Source organism: Schistocerca cancellata, chromosome 4, assembly GCF_023864275.1.
Source record: "Schistocerca cancellata isolate TAMUIC-IGC-003103 chromosome 4, iqSchCanc2.1, whole genome shotgun sequence".
NCBI lineage: Eukaryota > Metazoa > Arthropoda > Insecta > Orthoptera > Acrididae > Schistocerca > Schistocerca cancellata.
This window is the reverse complement of record NC_064629.1, coordinates 595,664,425-595,683,864: the sequence shown is the minus strand read 5'-3', so window position 1 is coordinate 595,683,864 and position 19,440 is coordinate 595,664,425. Positions and strand designations below refer to the sequence as shown.

The window sequence follows — 19,440 nt, the reverse complement described above, 5'->3', positions numbered from 1 at the left end:
TGCAGACAGATATTTTAAGAATTGAGAATGAAAACATTGTCCAGGTGGGCTGTATTATTTCTTTTTTTATTATCTATGTGACTGGCCAATTTCGACATTTGGTCATTTTCAAGTACATATCTTAAGCTTCCAGCTTCATTTTAAATAATAATATATTGGTGGCACATGTGGACTGGAATATATTTTACTTCTGTGTGCACGTAACACAAAATTAATATATTATCGTCCATGGTTACATCTATTAGCCAACACAAACAAAAAGATATCTTTCTGTTTGTGTCCGCTAATAGGTGTATAAATATGCAATGGTATATTATTTTTGTGTCACACATACAAAGAAGTAAAATATATTCCAATCCACATATACCACCAATATATTACTACGTAAAATGATGATGGACCATTTTTTCATTCTGAGGCCATGAACCCCCACTAAACAAAATTTTAAAATTTTAAGAATCAGTGACTTGTGAGGGCTAGAGGTTTTCTTTCTTGAGAAAATTATAGGCTTATTCATACTGAATGAAATAATGATACATCAATACAAGGAATAATAACTGGAGAGTTAGACTCGGTCAAACAAAATTAGAGGGGAGAAAAATTAATACAATTCTATGCCAAGTGTGAGCGAGTTGTTTTGATTCCAGTTTTAGAGAAACCGCTGAGAACAAAGTATTCATGGAGAATGACGGGGGATCAAGGAAGCTATCAGACTGATAATATTTTGGTAAACCAAAGATTCAGGGCTTGAAGACTTACCCATGTGCTGGCACCAATAGTGACTGTAACACTGTACTAATGGAATGCCACTTGAAATTCAAATAAAAGAGAAAGCAGTTAAAATATATTGTAACCTCAACAAGCTAAACTAATCATAACTCTTGACAGTATTGTAACAGAGTTTTCAGTGTGCAAAACCAATGGAGCTTACTTTACAAGATATATAATAAATGCAACACAGTAAGTGCAAAGACTCACACAGATCAAAACAAGGCAGCCATGGATAACAAATAAAACACTGGAATTAAATAAATGACAAAAATGTTGAACATGAAAGTAACAATACAGATCACTTAGAAATGAAATTAACCAATTACTAAAAGTATGGAAGGCAGGCATAACAAAGTTCAAAAATAATTGTAAGATGTTCAAATGAATACTGTGCACATACTAATAAACAATTACTTTATGGAGAACATAGCCCAAAGATGGAAAAGTTAATTGGGTAATCGAAGCAGAAAATAATGGGAGAAAACAGGGGAAAATACTTTTATAACCATAACAAATGTCGAAAAGAAATGAGTGTGATTGGAAATGAGGATACAATGCATCAAGGTGACAACAGTAGATTCAATCTGTATCTTCAAATTTCAAAAAACTTTGAAATCAGAAGGAATAAATGTCCTGATAATGATGTGCTACCAGTGGAACTGTTATGGACATCAAACTAACAGTGGGCCACACACTATACAAGCTCAAGAAAAAAATTTACGAAACTGAGAAAGTTCCATCACATTTTGAAAAGAATGTAATTATTACACTTCCAAAGAAAGCAAAAGTGATCATATGCAAAAACTGTTTAACAATCAGTCTATTATCACACATGTCAAACACACACACAATAGCACTTTATCAAAGAATGGAAGGAAAAATTGGAAGTACATAAGAAGAGAATCTGTTCATGATCTTTCAGGCTTTATTGACTAAACTGATAATTTAGTACAAGTTTTTAAGCTTGCAATCAAGCTGCCATTTTTTTACATGACATTTCAAAAAATGCTGAATTATCTTTCACAGGTGTCAGGCAATGAAATCTGCACTCCATGCCTAAATAACATCAACATCTAAATAAGTACTTTGCAATTTGCACTATAGTGCCTTGCAGAGGGTTCATCGAACCACCTCCATACTTTTCCCTCTACCATTTCACTCTTGAACGGCACTTGGGAAAAATGAACATTTAAATCTTTCTGTATGAAAGTCTGATTTCTCTTGGATGATCATTTCTTCCTATGTGTGTTGTCATCAAATAAATATTCTCACATTGAGAGGACAAAGTTGGTGACTGAAATTTCGTAAATGGATCTGGCCACAACAAAATACACTTTTGTTTTAATGATGAACATCAAAACTCACTCTTCCCACCCTGTTTCACAATAATACAAAATTACCTGCCCTTCTTTGAAATTTTTTTTATCTCCTGTGTCAATCTTATCTGGTAAGGATCCCTGTGCAGTAATACTCTAGCCAAGCAAAGGGTGGACAAGACTAGTGCAGGCAGTGTCTTTAGTATATGTGATCCCATCATCTATGGCTTCTGCCAACTATCATAGTCTTTGCTTCGCTTTCCCCACAACATTATCAATGTGACTTTTCCAATTTAAGTTGTTTGTAATTGTAATTCCTAAGTACTTAGTTGAAGTGACAGCCTTTAGATTTGTGTGATTTATCATGTAACAAGAATTTACTGGATTTCTTTTTGTACTGATGTGGATGATACCACTCTTTTTCTAACTGAGAATCATCTGCCACTTTTTGCACCATACAGATATGGCCTAAGTCACTTTTCAATTGGTTTTAATCTTCTGATGACTTTACTAGATTGTAAATTGTAGCATCATATGCAAACAATTTAAGAGGGCTGTTGAGATCGTCTCCTAAATCATTTATATAAATTAGGACCAGCAGAAGGCTTAAACACCTAATTGGGGAACACCAGATATTACTTCGGTTTTATTCTATGGCTTTCCGTCGATTGCTATGAACTGTGACCTCCTTGACAGGAAATCATGACTCCAACTAGGGAAGCTGTCAAAATATTATGGTGCAAAATGGAAGGTGTAAGGCAGGATTGCTCATTGTTACCACTGACAAACTGAATACTGAAGAAGTAATGAAAGTAGTAAAACAGCTCTATGTCAGAGTTGTTTGTCACACAAAATTGGCAGAATATGATTCAGTAATGGTATAGCAGCAGTTGCTGGAAGTGAACAGAAATGAAATGTGTGGCTAACTGATGGCTATAATATGCACACAAATACAAAGAAAACGAAACAGATGGCGATGAAAGACAGCTAATATTAAACATGGACAAAAGACTCTCTAAGAGGTGAACAAAATTAGCTCTCTCAGAAGTAGAAGAGAGAAAGAATGATGATACAAGAAAGTAATTGCAGCCAAGATTGTAACATGAGAAAAAGCTTCTTACAGAAAGGAACAGCTGTTAACAAACAACACAAACTTTGAGGCCACAAAATAAATCATGAAAGCTGTGTTTGGAGCACAGCTCTGTATGCATACAAAATATGGACAATGGGGAAGACAAAAATGAAACAACTAAAAGCCATTGAAACAGTGTTACAGGCGACCCTTGCAGAACAGACCCATTGATCAGCAAAGAATGAAGATTTCTTGCAACAAGTCAATACCTAGTAAATACTATAATGAACAGATGTGACAGAATGGTTGAGCACATATTACAACATGACTTGTTGCTGAAAAGTGTAATTGACGTGATGGTGAAAGGAAATTATTGCAGGGATAGGCATGAGTATATGAGGCAAGTCATTGATATTACAGGATGCAGCAGTTAAGACAAAAGGAATAACTAGCAAATCATGACCAAAAACAACATTAATTCTCTGACATGTTACCATGTCTTGACAGTTACTTTGCTGGGACTGATTTTCTTCCCCTGCAAGGAACTGACCAGGTGTTCTGGCTGAGTTGCTGCATCTCCTGCCTCATCTACAAATCTCTTGTGGCAGAGAATTAATGTAAGAGTACAAAATGATCATAATCTCAGCTTACACACAAGTTTAAGTGTTGGATATACAGCAACTAAATTGTTATTTTTCTTTAATTATTCATAACTGGTCTGCTTGTTATCATCATATACATTAGTTTGCATCTGCAGTTTCACTTGCTGAATGTACTCTGTAAACCATTATTATTCTGTTACTACCCAATCCATCTACTGAAGATGTCACTCAGTTTTACAACACTAATGTGAACCTAGAACAGGCTGTGCATTATATAGCTCCTGATTTATTAAGAGTGACTGCTGTACAAACCTTCACTCTATACTTTCTGAATCTCCAATTTCTTCTGCAACCATGATAATTTACAGACAATGCAAAGTTTACTGTATAGTCTCCATCTGGCCTTAATCTGAGAACTCAGTCAACTCTGGAAATAGTATTACAGAGCAAGGATTGTAATTTTAATGCCCTATGGAGGATATCAGTACATTCAAGCTACATTTCGGAAAAACCAATGTGAACATCTGTGTTGGACTAACACTATGTACAAGATGAAGACTCAACAGATATCATGCACAGGCAGTTTTCTTGACTTTGAGCACATCTCCCACACTGAACAGAACTTGTATATGCCCCAAAAAGATTAAAAGATTTAACTCCAGGAACAAATACAATTTAAAAGCAAAGTTATTATCATTGCAATTGCCAACAATGGCCATCATTAACCTAAAATTTATCCAGCATTCTGATTATTTTCAATCATCTGTTATTAGAGAAATAAATTTTAGATCAGAAAATCATATAACCTTTTATTACTATCAAAATTCATTCTTTGCAACACTGAGTATATGAGGGGAATAATTTTATTAGTTTAATCCAAAACTGGACTGTTTGTGAAATATGTCTAATGTTATACTGTCTGCAATATAAATGTCGTTGATTCTACTTACCTGGGTCCTCGCAAGCATCAATAAGAAAACAGGAATGCTAGCATAAATCTCAATGTGAATATATTTACAATGCATTAAATGAGCCAAAGGTTTTTCATTATTTACCTATGCTTTTATTTAGTAATGATCACACAAAGTAATGTAGGTCATACATACCACCAGTTACCAAAGGTTATAGCCACTTTCTGATGTGGCAGTTAACTGTTGTAATGTGGTTCATGAAAATGTAGTAAACAATTTTGTTGCAGCTATTTATATCAGACATACTGACATGGTGTTGTACGGTATACATCGTATTTTGCTGCCCTTGAAAAATCATGTTGTGACAATTTGTGTAACAATGAAATATCATATGACAGCTATAAACATCCTAAATGTATTATGCTTACAGAATATTGTGGAATAGTTATTAGATAAATACATTTGTTAACTGTTGTAATCAGATTCTGTTTCTCCATTAGACCATATGTCAGTGTATATTTCTCATAATAAGACATTACGCTGACTATAATACTTCAGTTCAACAGTAAACTGAACATCACTATGATTGGATGAAAATATAAAAATTCCAGGTTCATCGCTTTTCTGCAACTTCCAAGATACAAAGACTTTGAAAGTGAAGACTCAAGAACCTTGACCTCCATATCCTCTGTTCACAAAGGATGGCAAGCAAGAGGAGCAGGGCAGGCTTCATCAAGATCACTTGTCTTTATTGAGTAATACATAACAAAGTGGTCAATGAAAACATTTTTCAAAAAGTGCAGACATATGTCTCTGAAAGCATGTCTAATTTGTGAGTGTTCAACAGAAACCATTGTGAAGAGGAAGACAACATGAAAGTTCACCAACAAATTTTAGTCTCTAACCTGGGGATATGTAAAGTCATTAAAAGAAGTAGCTGAAATAGTGTAGGAAAATTATGTAAGCAGTATTTCCGGATGTGCTTATAAGTAATACAAAGGCAAACCTATAACTTAACAATGTAGTAGTAGTGGTGGTGGTAGTAGTAGTAGTAGTAGTAGTAGTAGTAGTAGTAGTAGTAGTAGTGCACAGACTAGACTTTGAGCAAATTCTTATTCAACAATTGTGAAGAAGTGCCTAGGGGAAAAAAATCATGGTACATGCCATGTGGATGACAACAATTGTTTGATCACATGAAATTCTGTTACACCACCATTATTCAAAAAGGCATTTAACTTACTGGTCATTGAAAGTGAGCTTTGTTCTCACACTATGTCCACTGTATTATTATTTTATTGGTTGCAGGTCACAACCACTCCTGACTGTGCACATAAGAAGGCGGGTGATCAGGTAATGAGCAATGGCATGAGGTACCATGTGGCACTACAGCCAACAGTGTCATCCCGCCACATCTGTCTGTAGCACAAGCTCTTTGGGTTACATGTACAAAATTTAGCATTGATTTTCATGTCAGTTTAGGTACTTGGCCATTGTAGAGTTCATTATGGGCAATGAAAAGCAAAAATGACAAATCCTACTTTAAGAAGCAAAAGCAACAGTTTTCCGAGGATATAAATCCTTCTGGACGACAGCCAAAAGCAAATACACTTGCCCAATGTGGTGCTTATCCCAGAATTGAAGTTACTGGGGTAGGTAATAAGTGGAGAGTGTGGCTTAGGAAAGACACAGAGCACACTGGCAATTCCATGAAATATGCCCTCTCCCTCTATGTGCTAACCATGACACACATCTGCCTTCTTACTAGCACACCACTACAGCATATTGCCATGCCTATTATGTGGCTCCCTGCTAGGGATAAAGGCAGCTGGCACTAATTTCATCTTTTACGGACAAACTAGTGTGAGCTATTACTTGTAGACCATGCTCGTCTTGACTAAGATCTTCACATATTATACACATACTGCGAGAAAATATAAAAGGACACTCAGCTAAATATATGCAGACAGAGTTGTGCATGGTGCTATGCAAATATTGGTGAGTAGGTGATCATAATCTTCTTCCGACTTTCCTTGTTGCACAGATACATATATTTTTTAACTTTATCCATATTTTGCATTTGTGAATGTGACTGCATCCGGTGCACAGGAAATTTGAATAAAAATACCTCCAGTCACAATTTTTTGTGTTTTATTAAATTACATGGTGCGCTTTGGACCCTATGGATCCATCTTCAGGTACAAATCATCTAATACATAATTTACATTTGATCTTGATTGGGGGACATGTATTTTCCTGGTATGAGAAAATCAGACATTAGGTTTTGTATTTCTTTAATTGAGTACGGAAATATGTGATGAATAGTGAAAATAGCAGAGAAAAACTTACCGAGCATACAAGAAAGAACATTTTTAACCTTTTGAGTTCAGCATACATTGGTTTATTCCGACTTATCGCACATCACTTCACTCAAGGCACACCTATGTTTACAACTGTTTAAACACACTTCACAGATGTAGTTTAAGCTGATCAAAGATAAACTTTACCACATAGTGTCATATCTGAGTTTTAAGAAGCTGATACCTGCAAGGAATGATTAAATAACTCTTTAAAATTACTCAAATAACTATAGCTACCAAAATCTGCTTGTTCATTTAACATAGATTCAGGCTTTCTGATTTTGTGGAAATATACTTCGATCCGTTGTAACAGATTTAGGATCTTACCATTGGCTTCACTGTATAGTAATAACAAACTGTTTTCTATCTTCTATGAAATGTACAATCTGCAGTGGAGTGTGCATTGAGATGAAACTTCCTGGCAGATTAAAACTGTGTGCTGGACCAAGACTGAAACTCAGAATCTTTGCCTTTCACTGGCAAGTGCTCTACTGACTGAGTTACCAAAGCATGACTCACGGCCCATCCTCACAGCTTTACTTCCGCCAGCACCCCGTCTCCTACCTTCCAAACTTCACTGAAGTTCTCCTGCTAAACTTGTAAGATTAGCACTCCTGGAATATCACATGTTTGGTTTCTAGCATATGCTGTACAATAATTGATTTTTCAAAATGGTTGAGTCTGAAAGCATTTGTGCATTCTTGGAAATGGGTTTTAAAATTTCAGCCTGTTTTCCCTACATAGTAGTAGGACAAATGGGGCGTGATACTTTATACACTACACTTATGTTGAACTATTGGTTCCTTTTTTTATGCCGCGGACTAGTAAGTGTCCGAACTTATTATTAGTGGAGAATGCAAGTGTGTGTGTGTGTGTGTGTACACACACACACACACACACACACACACACACACACACACACACACACAAAATTGCATTCTCCACTAATAATAATAAGTTGTTGGCAATTTTATTCTCATATGGAGTCTAGGAATGGATTGCTGTCAAATACTTTTTCTTCTTTCTAATTGTTGCATTTTGTTGCCTTACTTTTGTGTATTTGCAGGTCCAAATTATCAGTTGTTTTGGCTGTGCATCCACTGTATATCGCAAAACTTTTATTGTATCCAATTCTGTCCTAGAGGCTGTTTTCGTCCAAGTCAAGTGAGTGTGCTGATGTAGTATGGTCCTGAAGGCAGCATGTTTCTGTGCAGTGGGATGGCATGATGAGTTCTCAGTTGTTATATCTGTGTAAGTGTGTGTTCTGTGTAGTAGCGTATCACATTATCTGGCAGATCTATTTCTCAATTATCTGGAACATAATTCTTTTTAAGAAATCAGAGGGCTCAAAAGTAAAATAGAATATTGCTGGAGGCATGTTCATGATGCATTGCAACTATATGATGGCAAGAAAGGGAAGATTGAGGGTTGGGTTGTTTGGGGGAGGAAATCAAACAGCGAGGTCACCAGTCTCATCGGATTAGGGAAGGTCAAGGAAAGAAGTTGGCTGTGCCCTTTCAAAGAAACCATTCCAGCATTTACCTGGAGTGATTTAGGGAAATCACAAAAAACCTAAATCAGGATGGCCGGATGCGGGATTGAACCGTCGACCCCGTGTGATTCCAGTGTGCTAACCACTGTGCCACCTCGCTCGGTGGGTAAGATTGAGGAACAACTTGAAGTTTTCAATTCTTTCTGCAGAGGTACAAAATTTATAGCAGATTATAAGGACAACAAAAGCATAAATTTCCTGGATCTCAAAATGGTCAACCTCCAACATAAACACACACACAGGATACACAGATATAACAATTGACAACTCATCATGCCATCCCATTGCACACTAACATGCTGCCTTTAGGGCCATGCTACACAGAGCACACTCACTTGACTTAGAAGAAAACAGACTTTAAGACAGAAGGAAAAAACAAAAACTACTGCCATATACAATGGATACAGAGCAAAAACTACTGATAATTCGGACACACAAAACAAAAATAAGACTACAAAGTGTCACACTAAGAAAGAAGAAAAAATATTTGTCAGCATCCCACACCTAGGCCCCATATCACAAAAAGCTTCAAAACTTTAAAAAAAATAAAAAAGCAACAAAACAAGTGTATTTTTCCACTAACAATAAATAACATTAGTCCACAACACAAAAACAGAAGTAAAAATGCAACAGAAATGGAGTGTATAAAGTATCATGCCCCAGTTGCCCTGCCTACTATGTAGAGAAACAGGCCAAAATTTTCATGAACACAGAAATGCTTTCAGACTCAACTACATAGAAAAATCAGTTATTGGACAGCATCAACAAGACAGAAACCAATTTGGTAATACTACACAATGAATCCAATGGGAAGATCCAAAATCTGTTACAATATTCGAAATATAAAACCACAAAATCAAAAAGCATGAATCTATGTTAAATGAACAAACATATTTTGATAGCCATAGGTATTTTAGCAGTTTTAAAGACTTATTTTAAATTTATTCCTTTAATATAACAACTTCTTACATCTAATATTTCTGATACTGTGTGACAAAATTCATCTTTGATCACATCAGATTAAACTACATCTGTGAAATGTATTTAAACAGTTGTAAACAAATGTATGCCTTGAGTGAAGTGATGTGCAATGATAGTACACTACTGGCCATTAAAATTGCTACACTACAAAGATGACATGCTACAGACGCGAAATCTACCCGACAGGAAGAAGATGCTGTGATATGCAAATGATTAGCTTTTCAGAGCATTCACACAAGGTTGGCGCCGGTGGTGACACATACAACGTGCTCACATGAGGAAAGATTCCAACCAATTTCTCATACACAAACAGCAGTTGACCGGCGTTGCCTGGTGAAATGTTGTTGTGATGCCTCGTGTAAGGAGGAGACATGCGTACCATCATGTTTCAGACTTTGATAAAGGTCAGATTGTAGCCTATCGCAATTGCGGTTTATCGTATCGCGACACTGCTGCTCGCGTTGGTCGAGATCCAATGACTATTAGCACAATATGGAATCGGTGGTTTCAGGAGGGTAATATGGAACGCCGTTCTGGACCCCAATGGCCTCGTATCACTAGCAGTCAAGATGACAGGAATCTTATCCGTTTGGCTGTAACGGATCGTGCAGCCACGTCTCGATCCCTGAGGTAACAGATGGGGATGTTAGCAAGACAACAACTGTCTGTCTGAACAGTTCGACGACGTTTGCAGCAGCATGGACTATCAGGTCGGAGACCATGGCTGCGGTTACCCTTGATGCTGCATCACAGAGAGGAGTGCCTGCGATGGTGTACTCAACGATGAACATGGGTGCATGAATGGCAAAAAGTCATTTTTTAGGATGAATCCAGGTTCTGCTTACCGCATCATTATGGTCGCATCCGTGTTTGGCGACATCGCGGTGAATGCACATTGGAAGTGTGTATTCGTCATCGCTATACTGGCGTATCACCTGGCATGATGGGTTGGGGTGCCATTGGTTACACGTCTCAGTCACCTCTTGTTCGCACTGATGGCACTTTGAACAGTGGACGTTACATTTCAGATGTGTTACGACCTGTGGCTCTACCCTTCATTCGATCCCTGCGAAACCCTACACTTCAGCAGGATAATGCACGACCCCATGTTGCAGATCCTGTACGGGCCTTTCTGGATACAGAAAATGTTCGACTGCTGCCCTGGCCAGCAAATTCTACGGATCTCTCACCAACTGAAAACATCTGGTGAATGGTGGCCGAGCAACTGGCTCGTCACAATACGCCTGTCACTACTATTGATGAAATGTGGTATCGTGTTGAAGCTGCATGGGCAGCTGTACCTGTACACACCATCCAAGCTCTGTTTGACTCAATGCCCAGGTGTATCAAGGCCGTTATTACGGCCAGAGGTGGTTGTTCGGGGTACTGATTTCTCAGGATCTATGCACCCAAATTGCGTGAAAATGTAATCACATATCAGTTCTAGTATAATATATTTGTCCAATGAATACCCGTTTATCATCGGCATTTCTTCTTGGTGTAGCAATTTTAATGGCCAGTAGTGTAGGCCTATGAATAAACCAATGTATGCTGAAATCGAAAGATTGAAAATGTTTTTTCTTGTGTGTTCAGTAAATTTTTCTCTTATTTCCACTGTTTCTCACATATTTCTGCTCTCGATTCACGAAGTATGAAACCTAAGATCTAACTTTCTCACACGAGGAAAATGCATTTCACCTTAGTCGAGACCAAATGTAAATTTTGTATTAGACGGTTTGTGCCTGAAGATGGATCCACAGGGTCCGAAATGCATTGTGTGTTTTATTAAAACACAAAAAATTGTGACTTCAGGTGTTTTAATTAAAATTGCCTGTGTACAAACAAATGTATCACTGAAATAATTCATCAAATACCACTGCTGTGAAAATTAGCAAAATATTTCTCGATTGATAACACTTCATTCAGTTTTACATCTAGCAATTGCACCTACCTGAGAGCCTGCGTATGTAGTGCTCTGGTTAATAACAACTTTGTGAATTTTCCCGAACTTTCCAAAATATTCATGCTTTTTCAATATCTGTGAAATATCAAGATTAGAACACTTTAGGATAAACATTTTATTAGCCATCACATATCCAGTTTTATAAATACATAAACATATTTTGGACAGTCAATTACTCTATGAATGTATTAATGTCTATGGTAGAAGTTACCATAATGTACATAAAGTTCTTTATTTCTCTCAAAATGTCTGTTAAAACTAATTAACTTAGCACATACTGAATAACTTCACACCGACATACACACAACTACAAAATTAGGTGAAGTGAGCAATCAACAGAACAGTATCAACCAGGATCATATTACTTTCATTAAAACAATTAATGATGATCCAATTAATTTCATCAGTTTTAGCATATGATTGTGGAGAAAGCTTGCGATTATGTGAGTGTGACATTTTTTCTCATGTACAAAAAAGCAGTGTCCCTAAGCAAATAGTTCTCAATTACTGTTCTTTGTGTGAAGCATGATACACTTAGAGACTGCATCCTCAAGAAATATGGGGTTCTCAATAGCCAGGAACTGTATTTTACACTATGCCCCATCTTTGTTTCAACAAAATGTGATGAAAAGTCTAACTGGCTAATGAATAATTCAAAATATGTTCTGCGTACCATCACATAAAACAAACATTGTCTCCAGTTTGAAATAAATACAATAAAGGAAACTGGAAGAGCAAAGGAGTTCCCCACCACTATGACACAATGCAAATGTGGCTCAAGCTAGATGCAAATAATGTACACAAAGTAGTGCAATACGTATCACAGTAAAGAGTATTCGCTACATACGTAACTCCTCAATGTAAGATGGTGAATTTGTAACAGCCACAAATATAAAACAAGATCTTAGGATACTGCACTGCTTAAACAAAGTTCACATTATTGGATCTTCTAGATTAATTAGATAAAGTGTGGCACTAGAAAAAATCAAGTTGCAAAGCAGTCAATGAAAAGATGGCAAGTGACTTCTTTCATGCCCCCCCCACCCCGTCCCAAAAATATACTGCAATGCCACAATGTGAAAAAATTATATACACAACTAAAAAGTGTGTGTGTGCGCGTGTGTCACCAATTCTTACAAAGGTGGAAGCTATGTTTGCAAAAGTAATGGCTGTATGTACATACAGCACCTTTGTAACATTCATGTGTTTTTATTGAATATTTGCACTGCATAATAATAGTGAGTATGAATAAATCAAGATAAAAGGTTACTGTACTGTTGGCAATGCAGTCCTTAGAGATGGAGTACAAACACTGATTGGGAAAGGATGAGGAAGGAAATAATCGTATCTGCTGTATACCGCTACTAGTGCATGTGAGTGTGAGTGTGTCGAGTGTGGGTCGCTGTGTATGTGCGATCAAATCAGCCGCCAACTGTATCAGTGTGAGCTGGCCACTAGAGGCCGCCTGTAAGAAGCGTGCACATGGTATGGTGTGTTGTTCTGTCTACCCATGGCCCACACCTGTATATGCACAGAGCAGCACTGACTAAATGAATCTCGTTTTATTTCTTGTGCGCATTGCACACACAAGTGTTCTGTGTCCTGTGGAGCCCCGAGTGACTTAATGTCCAGAAGTTATGAATAAACCCACATTTGCATGACTTGGATCGGTTTTGTGTATTAGTTGGTTACTACACAACTGGCAACAAGGATGGGATCCAACTGTGTAGTAAGGAAGTAATACATAAAAGTGATCCACGTCACACAAACAGGACTTTATTCATAACCTCTGAACATTAAGTCTCTAGGGACTCCACATGACACAGAACACTGGTGTGATCAATACAGACAAGAAATGTAAGAGACTGAGTCAGCACTGCTCTATGCATATATAGGCACAGGCAGCTGGTAGATGGCGTGGCAGAGGCCATGCCATGTGCACACTTCCTACCGGCAGTCTCTAGTGGCCAACCCCCGGCTGATGCAGTTTGTGGGTGATTTGAGCGCGCGCGCGCACACACACACACACACACACACACACACACACACACACACACACACACACACACACACACACACAAGCACGTGCGCACAGTTACCCACATTCAGTGCAGTTGCACTCACACTCACGTGCCCTACTAACGACAGTGCAGAGTACTGTGGCAACAATGAATAGAAAAGATAGTGTGATCAAATTTGTTCCCTCACTGGTTGTAATGGCAGCTGCACTGTGAACAACTAGCTGCCAATCATATCGTTATTCTGATCCTAGAATACAGTTTTGCATTTCTCTTGTAGCTATTCTTGTTTTGGCATTTTGCAAATTCTAACCATCTTATTTTTGAAACACCTGTACTCCTTTTTGCCTGCTTCATTTACTGCATGTTTTTATTTCATTCCTTTGCCAATTAAATACCATATCTCATCTGTTAAATAAGGATTTCTATTGGGCCTTGTCTTTTTGACTATTTGAGCCTCTCCTTCCTACAATACTTCACTCCCAAACTATTCATTTGTCTTCTATTGTATTCCTTTCTTCTATTAAGTCAATTACAACCTAATGATTCCTTCAAAACTGTCAACAACCTCTGGTACTTTCAACTTATTCAATCCAATTCAATTTTCCTAATTTTCTACCTTTCTGCAATTTCTTTCCTGCCCTTACACTTCACTAATTCCCACAATATCCAACTTCTACTTATCCATCTCTTTTTTCAAAGTCTCCAATCTAACTACCTGATTAATGAATATAATAGTTTATTCCAACCCGCAAGGTGGCATTTTTTTCCACTGTTACAAAAAACACTCCCAATTATTCTCCATCCGGAAATCTGAATGGTGGACTATTTTACCCCTGAAATATTTTACCACACATGCTATCTGTATCACTATGAAAGACACACAACCATAGCATGTTCTGTGGTCGATAAAAATGGCTAAAAGAAAGCAAACTGCCACTCAGCCACAATAACACACTGTATTCAGCTCCTTATATGGCTAAATGACAAAGTAATTAGTTCTAAGAACTTTTTGATCACTTCCTGTTGATTTCATCTTCCAGCTTCTACATGAAACTTTAGGTCCCTATATAACTATTCCCAATAGGACCTTGCCTCAGCACTCAAAAAATAAATCCAAAATCTTTGGGTTGAGAACAACTATACAGCTGCCTTACAAGCAGTTTAGCTCATGCTTCTCTTATCATAAGATAGTGTTTACCACCCTGAAGAAGTAGGATGAGTACCTTTATTCCATTCCCTGGAGTAGTGCTCTACATTATTATGGTGTGAGTAAGGATTCAATAAAGAATATAATTGGGTATAAACAAGTGGTTAGAGAAATGTAAGGTGTCACTCTACAAAATTCAGTGATGTGTCTGTTTAAAACTCTAGTAACACTCATGAGACTCTACTAGTAGCACAGCCAACTATATTAATGAAATACATTTATAACACATATTTAAATATTTATTTAAGTTATGCATCAAAAATTTTATATCAGGTTATTAATTTCAATCAGTCATGATGGTCTTCAGACCTATTCAACACATAGGCATCTGGTATGAAGTATACCAAATATACAAAGCAAGGCACCAGAAATAAATTTAAGCATAAAAGACACAATGAAATACCTGGGCACACACAATTTTCTAATCACTCTGAGCCAGCAGATATAAAAATAGTACAGCCAAAGAAATAAGCCAAACAAGCAATGTAGTGCTTTTATAACATGAAAGTACCACATGCACAGTTCTGGCAGACATGTTGACACTCTGAATCATCTTAGACTGCTGTGCTTTGGCGACTGATATGCCTGCTTTATTGCATGCTACATATTGCTACTGTGTGGCAGTACATATTATTGTACATCAGCCATTTATAGAATAAACGAATACTCAAAACCATTTCAGTAGGTGTTAATGAAGTTAATATAAGTGCACTCATCATAACACTAGAATATTATAATTACACACATGGGGGCTGCCTTTATTTAATGTAAGTAATAAATAATAAAAATTAGATATAAAAAGTAACATGGCATTGTTTAAAACAGTAGTTGAACTAACCCAGCCTAAAGCAAAAATTCTAATATACTGTTGGCATATGTAGATGCATAACATGATAATACATACTTTGACAAACAGACATAGACAACGAGTCGCATGATGGAATGGAGAGGCTGCTGTCATACAGAATATATTTATCAACACTGTCTTACATATCAACTGTTTGTAGTAACTATAAAAAAAGTTCATCATAAACAGATTGTAGCTCTGATAAAATAAATAAAACAATTCTGAAATACAAATGGGTAAGACCTTGAAATGTTCAGTTAAATCCTCAATATTCATAAAACTGCCAATCAGAATTGTAGTATAAAACAAAATATGACAAAAATATATTACAAATTACAATTATCTAGAAGCATATGACATTTGCCTTGCTTTACAGTCAAACATTATTTTATACTATGCCATTGACAACATAGCAGTTGAAAAAACAAACTTTCATATGCAATAAGTACTGTCTGCATTAGTTAACATTAATATAAAACACGTGGATATCTATTGAACATATATGGACTGAGGCTCTGATAAAACAAGTAAAACAGTTATATATGAATGAGTGAACTCCACCCATGCAAAGTACTGTTGGAGCTTCAATAAGCTTGCACTCTGCTCATCAGAGATGTAGAATAAAACAAAGTATGCGTTAAATTGTATTACAACAGACAATCAAATATAACATCTGATATTTGCCACACATCGTAGTCGGCCAATCACTATTTTGGTAGACAAAATAGTAGCTGAAAAGACAAATTTCCATGTGTTAAATGCTGTATGCATTATTTTATAATAATATGAAACTTAAGACTCAAAAATGCAAAAAGAAGATTGGCTAAAAGCAATAAAATGTATAAACTGTGACAACATAAGGTTCAAGTGTATAATCCAAAAGCCTATGAGACATGAGTAACAAAAATGGCTTTAGAAAGCTGTACTCATTCGACCATCATTATTTAAACCTTATCCATACACATCCCAAAGCAGTCCCTGTTGAGGGAATTGAAAAGTGGACAAGCTATATTAAATGTCACACGATACTTCACATAATGTATGTCACTAATACAACCTATAAAATGTGGAGCCCTGGTAGGAGAGAAACAGCACAGTTATCAATAAAAGTCTAAGCAGTCATGATAGAAACAGATACTGCAGGTGTTTATCTAAGGATTACTACATAGTCGATGTAACTCCAATGGTAAAAGAACAGAAGAGGAGAATTCTTCATAGAAAGCTACTGAATAGGGCAAACTTTGCAGTATGTGAAAAATAAATCTGTTGATTAAGGCTGATTCTTAGATTTATAGATCTCTAACGCCTCCAGTAGATCAAAGGTATATCCTTTCTGGCATGTCGCGAAAGATGTGCATACTCTTTTACGAATGTATGCTGAATGCGAACCCATTCTGTGGCCACAAGTGTTCCTTAAACCTTACATCGAATGTATTTGCCATTTTAGTCTATACAGTAATGGTCACATTGGCAACAGTCAGTCCTGTGTACCTCTGACACTGAAAATCTGGTTTTCTTTTCTATGTTGTGTGTAATTCTATTCTATACAGAACCGACTGTGGCCAATGTGATCATTATTATATAGGAAAAACTTGTAGTTCATTTGATGTAAGGTTTAATGAATACTTGTGACTGAAGAATGAGCCTGCATACAGCATACATTTGTCTAAAAGTGGACATTAATTAGATCATACAAGAAAGAGTATGCACGAGTATGCACATTCTCCACAATGCACTTAGTCTACTGGAGTCATTAGCTCTACAAATGTCAAAAAACTCAACCCAACAGAATGCTTAATGATCAAATTTCACAACATTTGATAGCTTTCTGTGGAAAAAACTATCTCTCTGCTTCGTGGGAGTCATATGAAGCATGTAGTAAAGCTTAGATAGGCACCTGTAGTATCTGTTTCTGGTTTGATTTCTTAGATATTTCATTTTGACCACTGTGCTGTTTATCTCCTTCCATCTGGGCCACAAATTTCATGAGTTGTATTAATAATTATTACATATTCATGAAATTGACAGTATGGGGGCGATCTGCAGTGTATGGTAACTGAAAAAATTTCACAAGCAGACATGGCTAAAAACACATTTTATTGGATAACCAGTTTTGACAGAGCTATGTTGCCATCATTAGATCTTATGCTTTACAATATTACAACATATTGTCCATCAGTCATTTCACATTGCATATACGCTTCCCGGTATCAGCAGCAAAATACATAAATGCTTTGTGAAATGTTGCGGCCATTCTGTAATGCACTCAAAAACTGTTGTTAGTCTTGACCACTGTAATTATTAATTTTATACTGCCTTACACATTTCGGACTTATGCCATTCTCAAAGACTCAAAATATCTTAACCGCATTCTCAGGTAAATTGAAAATCTGTCACGCATGAATACAAAATATCTTGTCTACATTATTTGATGTCACCTAAGTTTACACTCTGATGTCATCAAATAGTATAGACCAGATACTCTGTATCCATGTGTGACAGTTTGGAGGCCGAAATGCTTAAGGCAGTATAAAATTAATAAATACAGTGGTCACAAGTAATATCAGTTTTTGAGTGACTTTCCAGTATCATGAAGATCACTACAAATCAGCATGTCAAATGTAAAATTACTACGTACAAACATAAATACAACTCTATTGTGCAAATTATAAGTGTTCATGTTCCCCAGCAGCTGGTGATGGACATTTGTGTTTCTACACATGCCACTTTGAAGTGATCTTCATGATACTGTGAAGTATATACGCAATGTGGAATGACTTTCAGCACTGATGGACAATGTGTTTTAATATTTTAAAGCATAAGATCTGGTGATAACAGCATAGTTGTATTGAAACTTGTCATCCAATAAAATACATTTTTCGTGATCTTGGCTTGTGAAGTTTCTTCACTTACCTTTGTGTTAATAACATACACAGTGTAGGGATCCATATGACATTTAACGCAACTCTGCCAATTTTTACTTCCCTCAACCAAGGCTGCTTCGGGAGGCATGTATGGATGAATAAGTACAGGTTTTTAAAACCATGTTCATATCTCATGTTTCATGGGCTTTTAGATTATCTGTATCAACCTTGTATTGTCACAGTTTATATATATTATTACTTTTAGCCGTTCTGCTTATATTTCTATTTCAGTATAAAGGCTGTTTTATACAGATGTAAACTAATGTACACATCTTTGAACGCATATAAAAGTTTGTCCTTTCAGTGACTATTCTGCCTACCACTTCATTAAGAACAATGATTGGCTAATTAAAATTTGTGGTAAATAGTCAATGCTATATTTGATTGCCCCTTATAACATAATTTAATCCAGTGTTGAAACTCAAACAGTACTTTGCATGGCACATTTAGGTGTTCATATTTTATAACTGTTTTATTTTATGGGAGCCTTGATCTACATACGTTACCTAGATTTCCACATTTTATATTGATGTAAGCTAACATATACAGCACTTAATACATATGAAAGTTTCTTTTTTTCAACTACTATTTCGTCTGTGATGTAAGGCAGAAAAATATTTAACTGACCATGGTATATGGCAAGTTTCAAATGCTTATATGTAATAGTCATTTGTACTATCTTTTATTGACACTTTCTGTTTTACACTACAACTTCAATGAGCAGATTATATGCATACTGAAGTAGCACGGACACACATTATACCCGTTCTTATTTTATAGTTGTTCCATTTATTTTATCAGATCTCTAATTTATATTTCATGAATTTTATCGAGTTGCTACAAACAGCTGATATGTAAGGCAGTTTTGCTAAATATGTTTTGTTCAACAGGACCTCTTTCATTCCATCATGTGCAT

General features: G+C 36.4%; 1 protein-coding gene across 2 annotated transcripts in view; it reads right to left on the bottom strand.

The window, feature by feature from the left end:
• The window catches only part of LOC126183186 (probable WRKY transcription factor protein 1), a 196,433-nt gene that overhangs the window by 154,135 nt on the left and 22,858 nt on the right, over positions 1-19,440 (bottom strand). For both annotated transcript variants that reach the window (XM_049924920.1, XM_049924919.1), the window contains exon 4: positions 11,514-11,600. In XM_049924920.1, coding sequence (XP_049780877.1) covers positions 11,514-11,600 — 87 coding nt within the window. The remainder of the gene's footprint in view (positions 1-11,513; positions 11,601-19,440) is intronic.